Below are 12,383 nucleotides of genomic sequence, written 5' to 3' on the forward strand. Positions count from 1 at the left end.
CCATATTACCTGGAGTGCTTATGGTTTCGGCTTCCTCAGCATAGAATCTCAACTTTCTGAAGTGAGTCCAGCGTGAAGCTTGCATGCAACAGATGAGGCCGTATCGATCGTGTACAATTTAATAATCTACCGTTTTAACCGCAAAACCTAATGCACTGGATATCGTTCAGGCCAAGTCCGAAAAAGTATCTCTCGGTCGATAAAATGAACCGCTGGGAACGGGACGAGGTCAGGATGACGTTCGAGTGGCCATGGATCTGGGGGGAAGTCTTTTTTGCTTGATGCAGATGATTACATCGATCACGGTTCTGCAATCAGTCATCAAGACGAACAGATACCGTATCCAATGAGCGGCGACCGTTTCTTTGCCAAAAATACGGGGGCGTTTCGTTGCGCCTGGGAACCTGACTGGGGCTCTACCGGGTGTCGGGTCCTCGAAGGAAGCTCGTACCGGTCGCAGTACTACTGAGAGGTGGGGATGCTGTTGCTAGGTACCGCGGGAGGGTCTAGGAAGTGATGCAACAATGATGAAGAATGCCAAAGCTCACGATGAGATGGTTTTTTTGGTAATGCCAATGGTTCATCCAAACTTCAAGTTGGATCACTTGTCCTCCTCCTTCGATACCACCATAAGACACAGCGATACCAAAAAGACACCTAAGGACTGATATTTCCTGCTATCATCCGTTTGACAAGGAGTTCGAGCAATGAGTTTGGGATTGAACTGCTAGTGCTCGCAACGGTAGCTGTTGTGGCAGCATTAGCCGTGCTGGAGCTGGTGGGTGGTTGGTTTATGGTAGCGGGGAGAAAGTCAAGATGATCGATTGAAAGCGTGCTATGATGCTATCTGGGTCCACGAGAGTAAAGAATCATCGTAAGTGCGTGCTCAGCTGCGAGCAGTATACCAGAGTTGTAAAAGAGTTGGCTGTATTGCGTATCATTTGACGGACTCCCTTTGAATATTGATTGCTGTTTGGAGTCGAGGATAAAGATGGCTGTGGGAGGTAATTCTGGGGTTCCAGTGTGTATCGTTCCGAAGACTTGGACTAATGTACCTATGGCCATAACGTGGGCACGAGCAGCAAAGCTTTGAGTGCAGGAGGTGGGGCGTACCGTTAAAACGAAAAGTAACAGAAGAACCGATCTCTGGACTTCCGTGGCTTGTCGATCTGTACTCGCTGGCATCGGTAGTATCCCGTCCCACCATTCGTACAGAGTAGTTGACCTTTCCCAACGTCGTCTACTCGTTGCATACTCGTCAAAAGACCAGTATCCTTTCGTCGTCGATTGGAGGTGAGGCTAAATATTAGATGACCAAAAAGGAGTGGTGAAGAGCGGGAGAGTGCGAACTTTTAATTAGCTTGTCCAGAGGATTTTAAGGTCCAATTGAGATACAGTTGCGTGGTGGACTGAAAATGCGCGGGACTGAATCAACTTTTGTTTTGAAACAGTTAGATGAAGATGCATGGCCGTAGACTTGGTCGGGTGTGTGGGTCCACACCGCACCTCGCAGGCTTACTTATGTAAGGAGGTGGCGCAATACTCCATCCACGTGGCAAAAAATAAAATAACAAGGAGCCGAGGCTTTTATCCTCCCACTGGATCTCGATCTCCTGACTCGAGCTGCGCCACGGTAATGGTCCATCAAGTCCCCTATGGTTGGGTTCATCATCAATGTTGAATATTCATCGAGTCACGACCCCCAAGGTACAATCTCAACCACCATCTCCTTCCCGGAATCAGGATGTCAAGTCATGATCGCCCGCGCAGCAATCATCCTTCCAGCTCTCATCGCGGTCGTGATGACCGGCCTCCACAACAATCATCTCCCGGCGACCGCGTCAAGACTAATTGTTTTCTGGTCAAAAGGTAGTAGTAGTTAAAATCGTTAACGTTATCTACATCTTGATTCTTCGCCTTTCAGACTTCCCTCCAAGGTTTACCACCAGTACACAGGTAGGTATTTACCTTTGATCAGTTAGATCACATTGGTTCATGTCTTTCTAGTTGGTATGTTCTCGCCGCAGGCTATCCATCGTCACCCCTAAACATAAATAGAGATCCAACCTCAAGTCAAAATATTTCTCAAACGACAGCAACTTGTACGCAAACTTGAAACCACAGTTGCCCCCGATGTCTTTCCATCTCCGCCTATCTATGATGGCGATAAACTTGTTTTCGTTTTTGAAGAGTTGAGGCTCCCAGGTGGTGTCTCGGGTGTGGTAGGTCTCGATTCTTACACCTATGTTCCAAGTTTTGACTCACTATTTATAGTTCAGTGTTCCACTGGGAAATGGACCAGCAGGAACGTATACCGTCAGGATCATGAAGACAGCCGGCCAACCCATTAATTTCGGGTGAGCTGTTGCACCGACTGTATGCACCTCACTAACCATGACCTGTTCCATAGGCACTTGCTGGGGCGAATATCCAACCGCCAATATCCTGCCGAAATCGCGCGGACAACCAACTTGTTGCAGCTTCTCATAAAACAGCTACCGAATGAGTGAGTTTTTTTTTTGTCTTTCTCACTCTACTTTGTCATTCATGTCGCTCAACAGGAGCTCACCAAATAATGCTCGAGCTTACTTCACCTCTGAAGGACGACAGGTGATCAACCGCCGCGGAGCTGGATTCGAGTTGTGGCAAGGCTTTCATCAGTCTGTGCGCCCTACGATCGATAAGCTCTTGGTCAATGTCGACACAACTGTGACGGCGATGTCAGTTGTCTATTTTGTTTCGCAGAACCCTCATTCATCCTATCTCAGGTATCAATCAGGATCCGCCGTCTCGGTGGCCATGGCATATCTCGGTGTCAGCAATGTCCGCGACCTTGCATTGCACCAGGACGATCGAGATTTCCGGGCGCTTGAACGACACATGAAAGGGCTGAAGATCCTGGTTCAGAGTTTAGAGCCGTACCGTACAAAGACGATTGCTGGCCTAGTGCCTAGTGCCGATATGTATAAATTTGACTGGAAAGGGAGGGAGGTTACAGTCAAAGTGAGTACGACTGTGCTGATAAGTGGCTGCATTTAACATTTTTTACAAAGGACTATTTTCAATTGGCCCACAATATCACGCTCAAATATCGAGGAATCATTGGAGTCCGTCTTGCGACGCCCAAGACTGGGACTCATAACGTCCAAATTGTCCCGTTGGAGCGCTGTGAAATCAAGGCGGGTCAGTTTTACAGACGGCCTATTCCTGATGAGTTCAGAGATTCCGTTATTTCGTTTGCGACGAAGCGGCCTCAGGAGAGGCTGAATACGATTCTTACGCATCCAGAAGGGCCTGTGAGTGCCGTACATGACTGAGACAGATATAAACTGAGATATGCTTTAGCTGATGAATTACACGACATCGCACTATGTCCAACAGTCTGGGATGAGCATCAGTCAGGAGCCGTTTACGGTTCGGGGCAATTTGTTGGAGCCACCGAAAATTGTTACGTCTGAGAATGCGACGGTTAGACACTCTTACCCGCCTTCTTCCGCAGGTCCGGTGACGGGACTTTATTTGTCCACTTAGGACCCCAGGAAAGGCGCGTGGAAGATCAGCCGTTTTGATAGACCTGCGAGTTTGGGAACGTGGGCGGCAGTGAGTCTCTGCCAAGGGCTGCACGAACAAGAGCTGGCGCAAATCCTTCAGGGCTTCAAACGATGTTGCATCGATCTAGGGATGAGTATGTTGCTCTACATAATCTTGGAATGTTATAGCTATACACCATTCCTTCTTTTTATTTTTTAGCAGTAGAGGATCCAGGGATGGTCTTGCAAGGAAATAATCAGAATCCAGAAAAGGTGAGTGTTCACTAGCAAGTTCAGCTTCCTTATTTATTCTGTCGTAGGCGCTAGACCACGTTTATAATGAGGCCAAGAGGAGAATGGACGAGGATTCCTTCAGGAAGCTATTTATCGTCGTTGTTATTCCAAGACGGTCGCTCCGCTCGAGGGTCAAATTTTGGGCGGACGTTAGGAAAGGTTGTCGCTGTCATGAGCTCATGAGACCTCTTCTGACACCCCACCTTACCAGGTGTCCGAACGCAATGCCTGTTGGAGGAGAAGATAAAGAGGGCGAATGACATGTATTGGCGTAATGTTGCATTAAAGTGAGCGTCGTAAGTGAATCGAGGAATCGTCGACGTGCTGAATCAAACAACGTAGAGTCAACGCTCGTTTGGGGGGAAGAAATTTCCGCGTGTTTTCCAATGTCATGACGCATTTCGGGGAAGGTCCGGCCATAATAATGGGTCCGTTAGCAGTTTATCTTTTTTTTTTCGCACACACACTCAGTATTTACTTGTAACAGGTGCAGATGTTGGCCATCCAGGTCCAGGCGTACAACGTCCGACAATAGCAGGGCTTACTTACAGCGTTGATCGTTATGCAAAATCCTATCATGCCATCACACAGATTCAAGACCCCCGACTTGAGACTCTTCGACACTTGGCTGATATGGCTGAAAAAGCGTTCATTGACTTTTTACAGTTGAATTCAAAAAGGGATGGAACTTCTGCTGTACCAGAAAGAGTGTTTTTCTTTAGAGACGGAGTATCAGAAGGGGAATTTGCAAAGATTGGGCTTTGGGAAATTCAGGAACTTGTGAAGGGTTTCGAAGGTTGGCTCGTAAATTTCTGGAATCTATCGTGATTTGAAGATCCTTCTTACTAGCGGCATGGGGCAAATACCTGGAGGTCTTGGAAAAGAGTCGTGTCAAGGTTAGATTACCACTGAAACCCCCGGTGCCCAAGATTACTTATGTTGTTGTCGGGAAAAGGTGTGTACTGATCTCAGGTCCTGTCTACCCTCTCTGTAACTCACACTTGCAGGCACCACGTCGCTTTCTTTCCCGAGCGGGACAGGTGTGTACACCCCCTCCCTCTCGAAGCCTGAACAGATTAGGTTGACTAGCATCTCTCTCTCACGTTGACAGCCCAGCAAATGACGGAAAAACAGGAAATTGCAAAGCAGGTTTTGTCGTAGACATGGAACTCGCTAATCCCCTATCACCTATCGGTGATTTTTATTTGCAAAGCCATGAAGCAATTCAAGGGAGTGAGTAGTATAACTGCAAGCCTCTGCAAATAATGTTGATTTTTCTGGACCTCCTCATCACTTAGCTTCACGTAGTAGCCACTACACAATTGTTCAAGATGACAATGGGTTGGGTGTGCAAGGGTGAGTCCTTTCCGAAATACATTGCCTTTATGCTCTTGCATATGCTTGTAGACTTGAGCAACTTGCGTTTTCGCTGTGCCACCTATACACCAGATCGACGCGCTCAGTGTCTATCCCAGCTCCTGTATATTGTATGTCCCACCACCGCTTTGCAATTCTTGAACTGAGTTTGTGTCCTGGTTTTACAGATGCAGACGTATGTGTGGTGGTTGGTTCATTTCTTCAGTATTGACATGTATTATATAGCTCGTCTGTCGACGACTCGCGTGTCATGTCCCGCCCGACACCGTGTTCGATACCGTTTCAGAGGCTAGTGGACCAGAGACAGTACCGTTGGAAGCTTGGGCACAAGAGTTTCGTCCCATTCATGAGAACGTGCGAAGGTCAATGTATTTCTTGTAAGTTCCGATGGCATGATGATTCTCCTTGTATAAGTAGCAATGGTTGTATGGCAGAAATGTAGAATAGTGTGGATTCAGACAGCAGATCGGGAAGTTGTACTTGGCTTCCTCTACGCTCACATGTATTCCTCCCGAACAATGACAACATACCTGTAAAAGTGTTGTAAGTTCCTAGCAAGTTCATCGCGAATTGGCTCCATGATTTTTTACGAAATGTAGAACTTGCGCACCTCATTGAACTTATTTTCCGACTTAGACCTTTGGTACAGCCCGGTATGGTGGTGCCTTTAAAGCTGCTTTGAAGCCAATCTAAAGCTTAAACCTTGAAGCCTCCTGCTCCAGGGTCGAAGAAACGGGGAGCTGCCCAACAGAGCTTTTTATGTCTACAGAAATGGTGGTCGCCTCTGATATTCCAACACTTACGCTTGCGCTCCCGCCAAGATCTCTTCAACAGACTTCAACACCGTTAAACCGTCAGGTAGACGTGCACTTTCGATGGGGTCCAAATTCATATTCAGCTGGTCGATACTCGACGATCAATCCTATCTCCATGGTTTTGAGTGCCACACGATTCAAGGAAACGGGGTGCAGGTTGAACGTTAAGGCCGTTCTCTTCGCTGAGCTTTCGAATGCATTCTGCTGTTTGGTCTCCATACCAGAAACCACCGTATGGTTTCCCCATCGTTGTCTCGGTGGAAAGGCTTACATGAAGGAGGGTAGTCGTACAGCACAGATATACGCCAACCATGCTTTACGCAGATGACGGCGTTGCTAGCGGTTGCCCCAGCAAGCGGGAAGAATGTTGTTGTCCAACGAGTCGGAAACCTAGGTTGCCCAATTGTTGATGAACTGACCCGATGTCGAACGGGACTTGTGATCCTATTACAACCTTGGAGACGAGACATCTTGCGAGAAAAACCAGCCTTCCTGAAAGTGAGATTTGAGGTAGCATTGAAAGTACGGTGGTTTCAAGGTTTGGACCGAAAGGTCTTCGGTCATTGGTGGGAGTAAAACGCCGTCATTGCGCGATCACGCACGTTACTGTAGCAGCTTTGCCGTTTTCCATCCACAACGATGTCAGCATCAGCTAAACCTGTTTCAAGCGAAGATATCGTTGGCCAAAAGGTATGTTGCCCTTCTATGTATCTTACTCATACTGCAATTTTGTCCTCATAGTATGACCGTTGTTGTGCGTTTGACACGTTCTGATTCACCGGAAGGAGGGGTTACTGACATCGCAGCGGGCTCTTAGTGGCAGATTTTGTTGTGAAAGCGTGCGTGGTCCCTCATATCAGGCAGAAGCTTTGCTTACAATTCGAACACAGAGGCGTCGGCTTTAGCGCAGGCGTCGTTGCCTCCGTCATTCTTTTCAAGCGTTAGTCCCGCATTACAGAATTATTCTCAAATTTTCAAAGCAAACATATCGTTTCAGGACGCACTTGGCCCATAGCCCTTTCCACCGGTTTCGGTGCTGGTGCAGCATACGCAGACTGTGATCGTTCATTTAACCCCGCGAGGATTCCCGGAGTCAGAATCATTCCCAGTTCCTCCGAATCAATCACTACTAGCAAATAGAAAACTCAAGTCGATCGTCACTTGCTACGAGGAAACTTTTGAAGAGCCAGCATTGGAGGGGGAGCATATTTGGATTGGAATACCTATGGATAATGAATGTTAGCTCTCCCTACATTAGATTCCTCCTAGAATATCTCTCGCCTTCTCAATCCCGACTGCGCTCGACAACGCTTTGGCTTGTAGTCTTAATATTCAGGTTATCTTCGGGTCGAGCGAATTTCCTTTGAGGTTCTCCGAGCACCAATCGTTTATACAGTATGTCTGGGATCCAACGGTAAGGATAGAACGTTCATTCAAACATTACACGCACATCCTGATACCACTATCAACGGAATGGTGGTCATAATGACCTGCACACGTCTCTGCTGAGGCGTGACTGGAGCCTTGGACATGACTTGCGTCGTCAGAGAGTGAAGGCCGGTGATGGCCAGCTGGCGGCGCGGATGTCACTGAACACTGAACCACAACTAAATTTCTAGCAGCAGCAGCTCTAATAGGGTAATGCTGTTGTGCACTATATCGACTACCCTCTTGCGACGTCCGAGTTTGAATGGTCGGTTGGCTTGGATCAAGGACGGATGAAATTCATGGGAAGAGCTGCAGTAAGGGCATCTTGTCCTTGCACCTATTTTCAACCAAATGCTAACGGGGCCTGAGGCCTGGTGGGTTAGACATCCGAACGCATCATGCTTGTACTCTACACAAGCCGAATGGCAAAACTCCCACACGAATTCTACTTACAGTACTACGATGGCCATGAAATCCGACATCCTGTTCTCGACCCTCGATTAAGCAATCACCAGCAGACGCTTGGACGACCTGACTCAATGAGCCTTCAGAGTTTCAGAGTTTGATAAAATGCGACCAGCCCAAACTCGTACTAAACCTGGACCGAGAATAGATGCCGCAGCGATTCATCCCAGACCCAGTAACTGATGGTAATGTAGGAGCCAGGTTATGAAACTGGATGGAAATATTGCGGACAACCTTTGGAAATGGGGACCGACAGAATCGTACGTCTCCTCATTTCATGGGAAGTGTCCCTTTGAACAGGGCGATTTCGGTCACCGGACAGTACTTCTCAACTTCCATCGTAGCATTTCCATGTGACAGGTATATAAGGGTAAGGTTAACACTCGAGACCTCCGGCAGCGATGTCTACAATCATTCCGTACTGGCCCTTTGTCGCCCTAGCTCTGGCTGTTATCCTCATCTTTGACCTTCACCGTCGCAGCAAGGCGTGCCATTACCCTCCTGGGCCCAAGCCCCGACTTTTCGTAGGCAACCTATTCGATATCCCCGCGATCAAACCATGGAAAGTATATCGCGATTGGGGGAAATTATATGGTCTCTGCGAATTTTCTTCCGTAAAAAAGCATATAACCGAACCTTTTTCTAGGCGACTTGATCCATTTTCAAGTGAACGGACGACATACCATCGTCGTCAATTCTCGGGAACTCGCTGACAGGATGTTCGAAAAGCGCTCTCGCATTTATTCAGATCGACCTTTTATCCCTATGATGGAGCTGTGCGTAACATCACACTCGTCGCTAATCATAAACAAATCATGATCTCATTCTTTATCTTCGTTGAACAGAACAGGCTGGTTGAAAATGGCCACCGGTATGTTTTTCTCCAAACTGCGAGACATCTGGTAATCCCTGACTCGGGGTGGGTTTCTCTTACTCAGGTCTGATGCGTTACGGACAGGATTGGCGAGTGCACAGAAGAGTGTATAAGCAGGGATTTCGGGCTATGGTCGTCCCAGAGTATCAGCCTATCGTTCTGTCGAAAGTCAATCAATTCCTATCGAACTTGCGTCAAACTCCAGAGTTGTTTAGGAACCACATAAGGACGTGAGAGTGTTTTTCTCTCTTCTCCTTAACTTCTTTTTTAATGAGGATATGTAATCGTTAGGTATCCAGCAGCTGTCATACTCGCAACGGTGTACGGATACGACATTGCATCGTCCAATGACCCGCTTGTTGATCTTTCAGAAGAGGCAACCGGTACGGTCATAGAGGGTGTGCACCCGTCTACAGTTGTCGTGAACGTTCTTCCTTTCCTACGTCACCTTCCGCTTGAGCCCCCGATATTTGCTTTCCAACGAATTGCACGAAGAACACGAAGATTACTGAATAAAATGAGGACGGTGCCGTATGACTTCGTCAGGAACAGCATGGTATATTTGAAACCAAACCGTTCCTGCAAAAGTTTCTCACACTCGCTTCATAGGCGACCGGAAAAGGGAGCCCTTCTTTTCTTGCTAAGCTCCTAGAAGATCACAAAGCGAACGACAGAGACGAATATCAAGAAGAGTTAATAAGAGATGCCGTCACTACAGCTTACGGCGGTAGGCAATTCGTTCATGAACTGTCCCACTCTTCTTACGACGTCTAACGAACCCCCTTACTAGCCGGTTCAGAGACTGTACGTTCCAACAACAGATAACTATTCTTTTGTAATCTGTGTTCGTTAGACTGCCTCTGCCCTCGCGACTTTCTTCCTCGCCATGGCTCTTCATCCAGAAAAGCAGAGACGGGCTCAACTGGAGCTTGATACCGTACTAGGAAAAGATAAGCTTCCGACCTATGTCGATCGTCCCGATTTGCCCTACGTCGAGGCCATCTTACGGGAGACACTCCGTTGGTCACCAGTACTTCCCCTTGGTGTATTTCGCGCGGCATTCTTGGACGACACAATAGACGGTTATTTCATTCCAAAAGGCGAGTGCTCTTTTTGATTTTACGTTCGACCTGGGTTATTGATTGAGACCGGTAGGTGCTACTGTTATTAGCAACATCTGGTAAAGATCATAATCGCACGTACACCACGCTCGTTAATTGCATTTCCCAGGGCCATGACCCGGAACGAGGCCTTCTATCCAGAACCCGAGTGTTTCATCCCGGAGAGATTTCTGACGAAGGATGGGATATGCAATGAAGACCAAATGTCACTGGCGTTCGGATTTGGAAGAAGGTGAATAACCTCGAACAACCCCGCAAACGGAGCTGAGGCGCAGTCAACTCTAACCCCCTCTCTCTAGGATCTGTGCTGCACAACATTTCGCGATCTTGATGCTTTGGACCGCAATGGCGTCAATTTTATTGCAGTTTGATATTGGGCAACCTGAGGATGAAGAGGGAACACCGATTACCTGTTTAGCTGATGCTAATTATTCTGAGGGCCTTGCGATGTAAGCTTTTTGCTTTCAGTGTACTTATTGTCTGATGATGCTGACCGATTATCATTTCGTTTAGCCATGCCGGTCCTTTTCGATGCATGATCAAACCACGGATGGGTTGAATCTAGTTGTTGAAGACATAACTGCTGATATTTGGATGAACTGACTACTACCCTGGACTCTGCAGTCTGTCTTTACTGTTTTAACTTTTGTTTTTAGGCTTGTGGTTAGACGGCTACTGGTCTCGCCGGGTGTAAACACGACTCCCAGACGGCAGTCTCCTTAACTAAGCTCTTCCATCCCTAATATTAGTCTAGGTCTAGGCCTTGTAATGTGGGATTTTACGATGGTGATGCGACAAAGGATCATGTGGGTGGGATTCAGGTTGTGAATTAAAGTTCAGAACCTATTTAAAAGATCTGAGTCGTTGACCTAGCTTCTTCCGTATGGAGATTCATTCATACGACTGGTTGGTAGTATAATAGGGGTGGAACTTGGATTGAGGCAGGAGTGAACATTGAACGTTTGAACGTTGAACTTCATAAGAACTTCCACTTTCTCGGGAGAGCTGGATCAACGCTTCCATGTGCAGGTAACCCCGCCTTCCCCGTCGACCACGCTGATTGTTATAGAACGGCAACAGGTCCAATGTTATCGAATCGAAGAAGGTTGCTGCCCTCCGTGGTACTTAACTCTGAATTCATGCCCCGAACGGTGCCTCAAACACCCACGGCTTCCTTCCGAAACCCCTATGTTTCGGAATCCCAATCGTCAATGACTTCAACCAGTTATTTATATTTATTTTCCTGTAACTGGATGCCTATCCATAAGGTTTTTTTCAGATTCTAGTTTCAGACTCATGTCGTAAGTAGCCTAAATAGGTAACGCTTGACTCCATTTGTCCATGCTGTGCTCGCTTGCCTCTCCTGTGGAGCCTTGGTGGTGCGTTCCAGACTGGTTATCTGAAATGACCCCCCCCCCCCCCTTTCACGATTCCAGACGATATAAATGGTAACTCGACCGCGCTTATCATAAAAAAGCACCACATTCACACAATTTTACGTCACACCTTGTCGTCATGTTCGTCCGCCTCCCAATTACGCGGTCACCCGTGAGTCCGTGACCCCACCAACGCTCAAGTTTTCATTGCGCGTCCTTTCTGTCGTGTCAGTGCAAACTGTGTCTTCAAGGTAATAGGTCAATGGGTTGACATTTGAAGGTTGCATTAGTGGGGTTGGCCAGCAGGGCTTAGTTGTTTGTATGTACAACCTATCTACTTACAAGTGCAGCCTGCTCGACGACACTAAGTGTCACGTGTAACTTACTATAAGGGGAATAAATCTAGAGCAGAATCTGAAAAATTGGCTTATGGTCTGGAACTACCATTTCCAGATGTGCTCCACAATATTACCCCCGAAAATCTGGAACTAGAATCTGAAAAAAACCTTATGGATAGGCATCCACTTACTGATATTGGATCACCCACCACAAAGTTGTTACTGTGCCAGTTGCAGAGTCCAGACGAGTCGAAAGTCGTGTCCCGTTCCTGTCATCACCGAGAGCGGATCCTTTCCTCGAGACCACTTCAATGGGATGGGCACAGAACGAAGGCATCCGTGGCTACTGGAATAATGATGAGGCATGTGCTGTTAAGAAATCTATGCAGAGGGTGAAAGGGCCGAAGTAAACTTACGTTCTCATTAGGTCGGGTTCGACTAGTGCACCCGCGATTAGGTCCCATGAGTTTTTAGCAAAGCATATTATGGTAATGCGCAATCCTCCCGCCAAAAAGTTAGCCGAGCGTGCAGTTCCCACAGCTGGCCTCCCCGCCAAATGCTGAATTAAGAACGGCGAATGAGTTAATCTCAACATCGGCCACATACTCCCTCAAACTCTTAAGGGATATCAATATTTGGGATAAAAATAAGATGATTTATTGGAGAAAAATCCGGAATTTAGTGAAATGCCAGCTTTTGCAACATGTAAACACTTGAATAATGGGAAATCTTTACTTATTCTCCGATAAATCATTTTGAATTGTT

The 12,383-nt window shown here is 47.2% G+C and overlaps 4 protein-coding genes across 5 annotated transcripts; 3 read left to right on the top strand and 1 right to left on the bottom strand.

The window, feature by feature from the left end:
• Nucleotides 1-843: 843 nt before the first annotated feature.
• On the bottom strand, nt 844-1,207 carry E1B28_003244 (uncharacterized protein; the record flags this gene model as incomplete). The annotated part of the gene is made up of 2 exons (XM_043160214.1): nt 844-1,055; nt 1,114-1,207. 2 exons carry the CDS (start codon nt 1,205-1,207, stop codon nt 844-846), a joined length of 306 nt encoding a protein of 101 aa, XP_043002170.1.
• A 537-nt stretch (nt 1,208-1,744) lies between these two features.
• Nucleotides 1,745-5,582, top strand: E1B28_003245 (uncharacterized protein; the record flags this gene model as incomplete). The annotated part of the gene is made up of 22 exons (XM_043160215.1): nt 1,745-1,869; nt 1,925-1,956; nt 2,059-2,222; nt 2,275-2,357; nt 2,411-2,506; nt 2,562-2,720; nt 2,769-3,003; nt 3,054-3,296; nt 3,346-3,468; nt 3,532-3,685; nt 3,751-3,803; nt 3,851-3,983; nt 4,036-4,111; nt 4,167-4,252; nt 4,312-4,620; nt 4,674-4,779; nt 4,832-4,864; nt 4,936-5,057; nt 5,123-5,180; nt 5,232-5,311; nt 5,369-5,376; nt 5,427-5,582. The coding sequence occupies 22 exons, from the start codon at nt 1,745-1,747 to the stop codon at nt 5,580-5,582; spliced, it is 2,634 nt and encodes an 877-aa protein (XP_043002171.1).
• A 1,058-nt stretch (nt 5,583-6,640) lies between these two features.
• Nucleotides 6,641-7,156, top strand: E1B28_003246 (uncharacterized protein; the record flags this gene model as incomplete). Its single annotated transcript, XM_043160216.1, has 5 exons — nt 6,641-6,706; nt 6,758-6,770; nt 6,834-6,855; nt 6,907-6,956; nt 7,014-7,156. The coding sequence occupies exons 1-5, from the start codon at nt 6,656-6,658 to the stop codon at nt 7,154-7,156; spliced, it is 279 nt and encodes a 92-aa protein (XP_043002172.1). The 5' UTR covers nt 6,641-6,655.
• A 439-nt stretch (nt 7,157-7,595) lies between these two features.
• E1B28_003247 (uncharacterized protein) lies at nt 7,596-10,642 on the top strand. 2 transcript variants are annotated; one of them, XM_043160217.1, is made up of 12 exons: nt 7,596-8,503; nt 8,556-8,685; nt 8,755-8,780; nt 8,848-9,013; nt 9,075-9,339; nt 9,393-9,510; nt 9,574-9,587; nt 9,637-9,883; nt 9,939-9,963; nt 10,014-10,136; nt 10,204-10,353; nt 10,418-10,642. In XM_043160217.1, the coding sequence occupies exons 1-12, from the start codon at nt 8,311-8,313 to the stop codon at nt 10,461-10,463; spliced, it is 1,503 nt and encodes a 500-aa protein (XP_043002173.1). In that variant the 5' UTR covers nt 7,596-8,310; the 3' UTR covers nt 10,464-10,642. The 2 variants fall into 2 exon arrangements, with proteins under 2 accessions (XP_043002173.1, XP_043002174.1); XM_043160218.1 differs by having other exon boundaries at nt 7,596-7,758; nt 7,814-8,503; nt 9,939-10,136.
• The last annotated feature ends 1,741 nt before the right edge of the window (nt 10,643-12,383 follow it).

This window comes from Marasmius oreades, chromosome 11, assembly GCF_018924745.1.
Source record: "Marasmius oreades isolate 03SP1 chromosome 11, whole genome shotgun sequence".
Lineage (NCBI taxonomy): Eukaryota > Fungi > Basidiomycota > Agaricomycetes > Agaricales > Marasmiaceae > Marasmius > Marasmius oreades.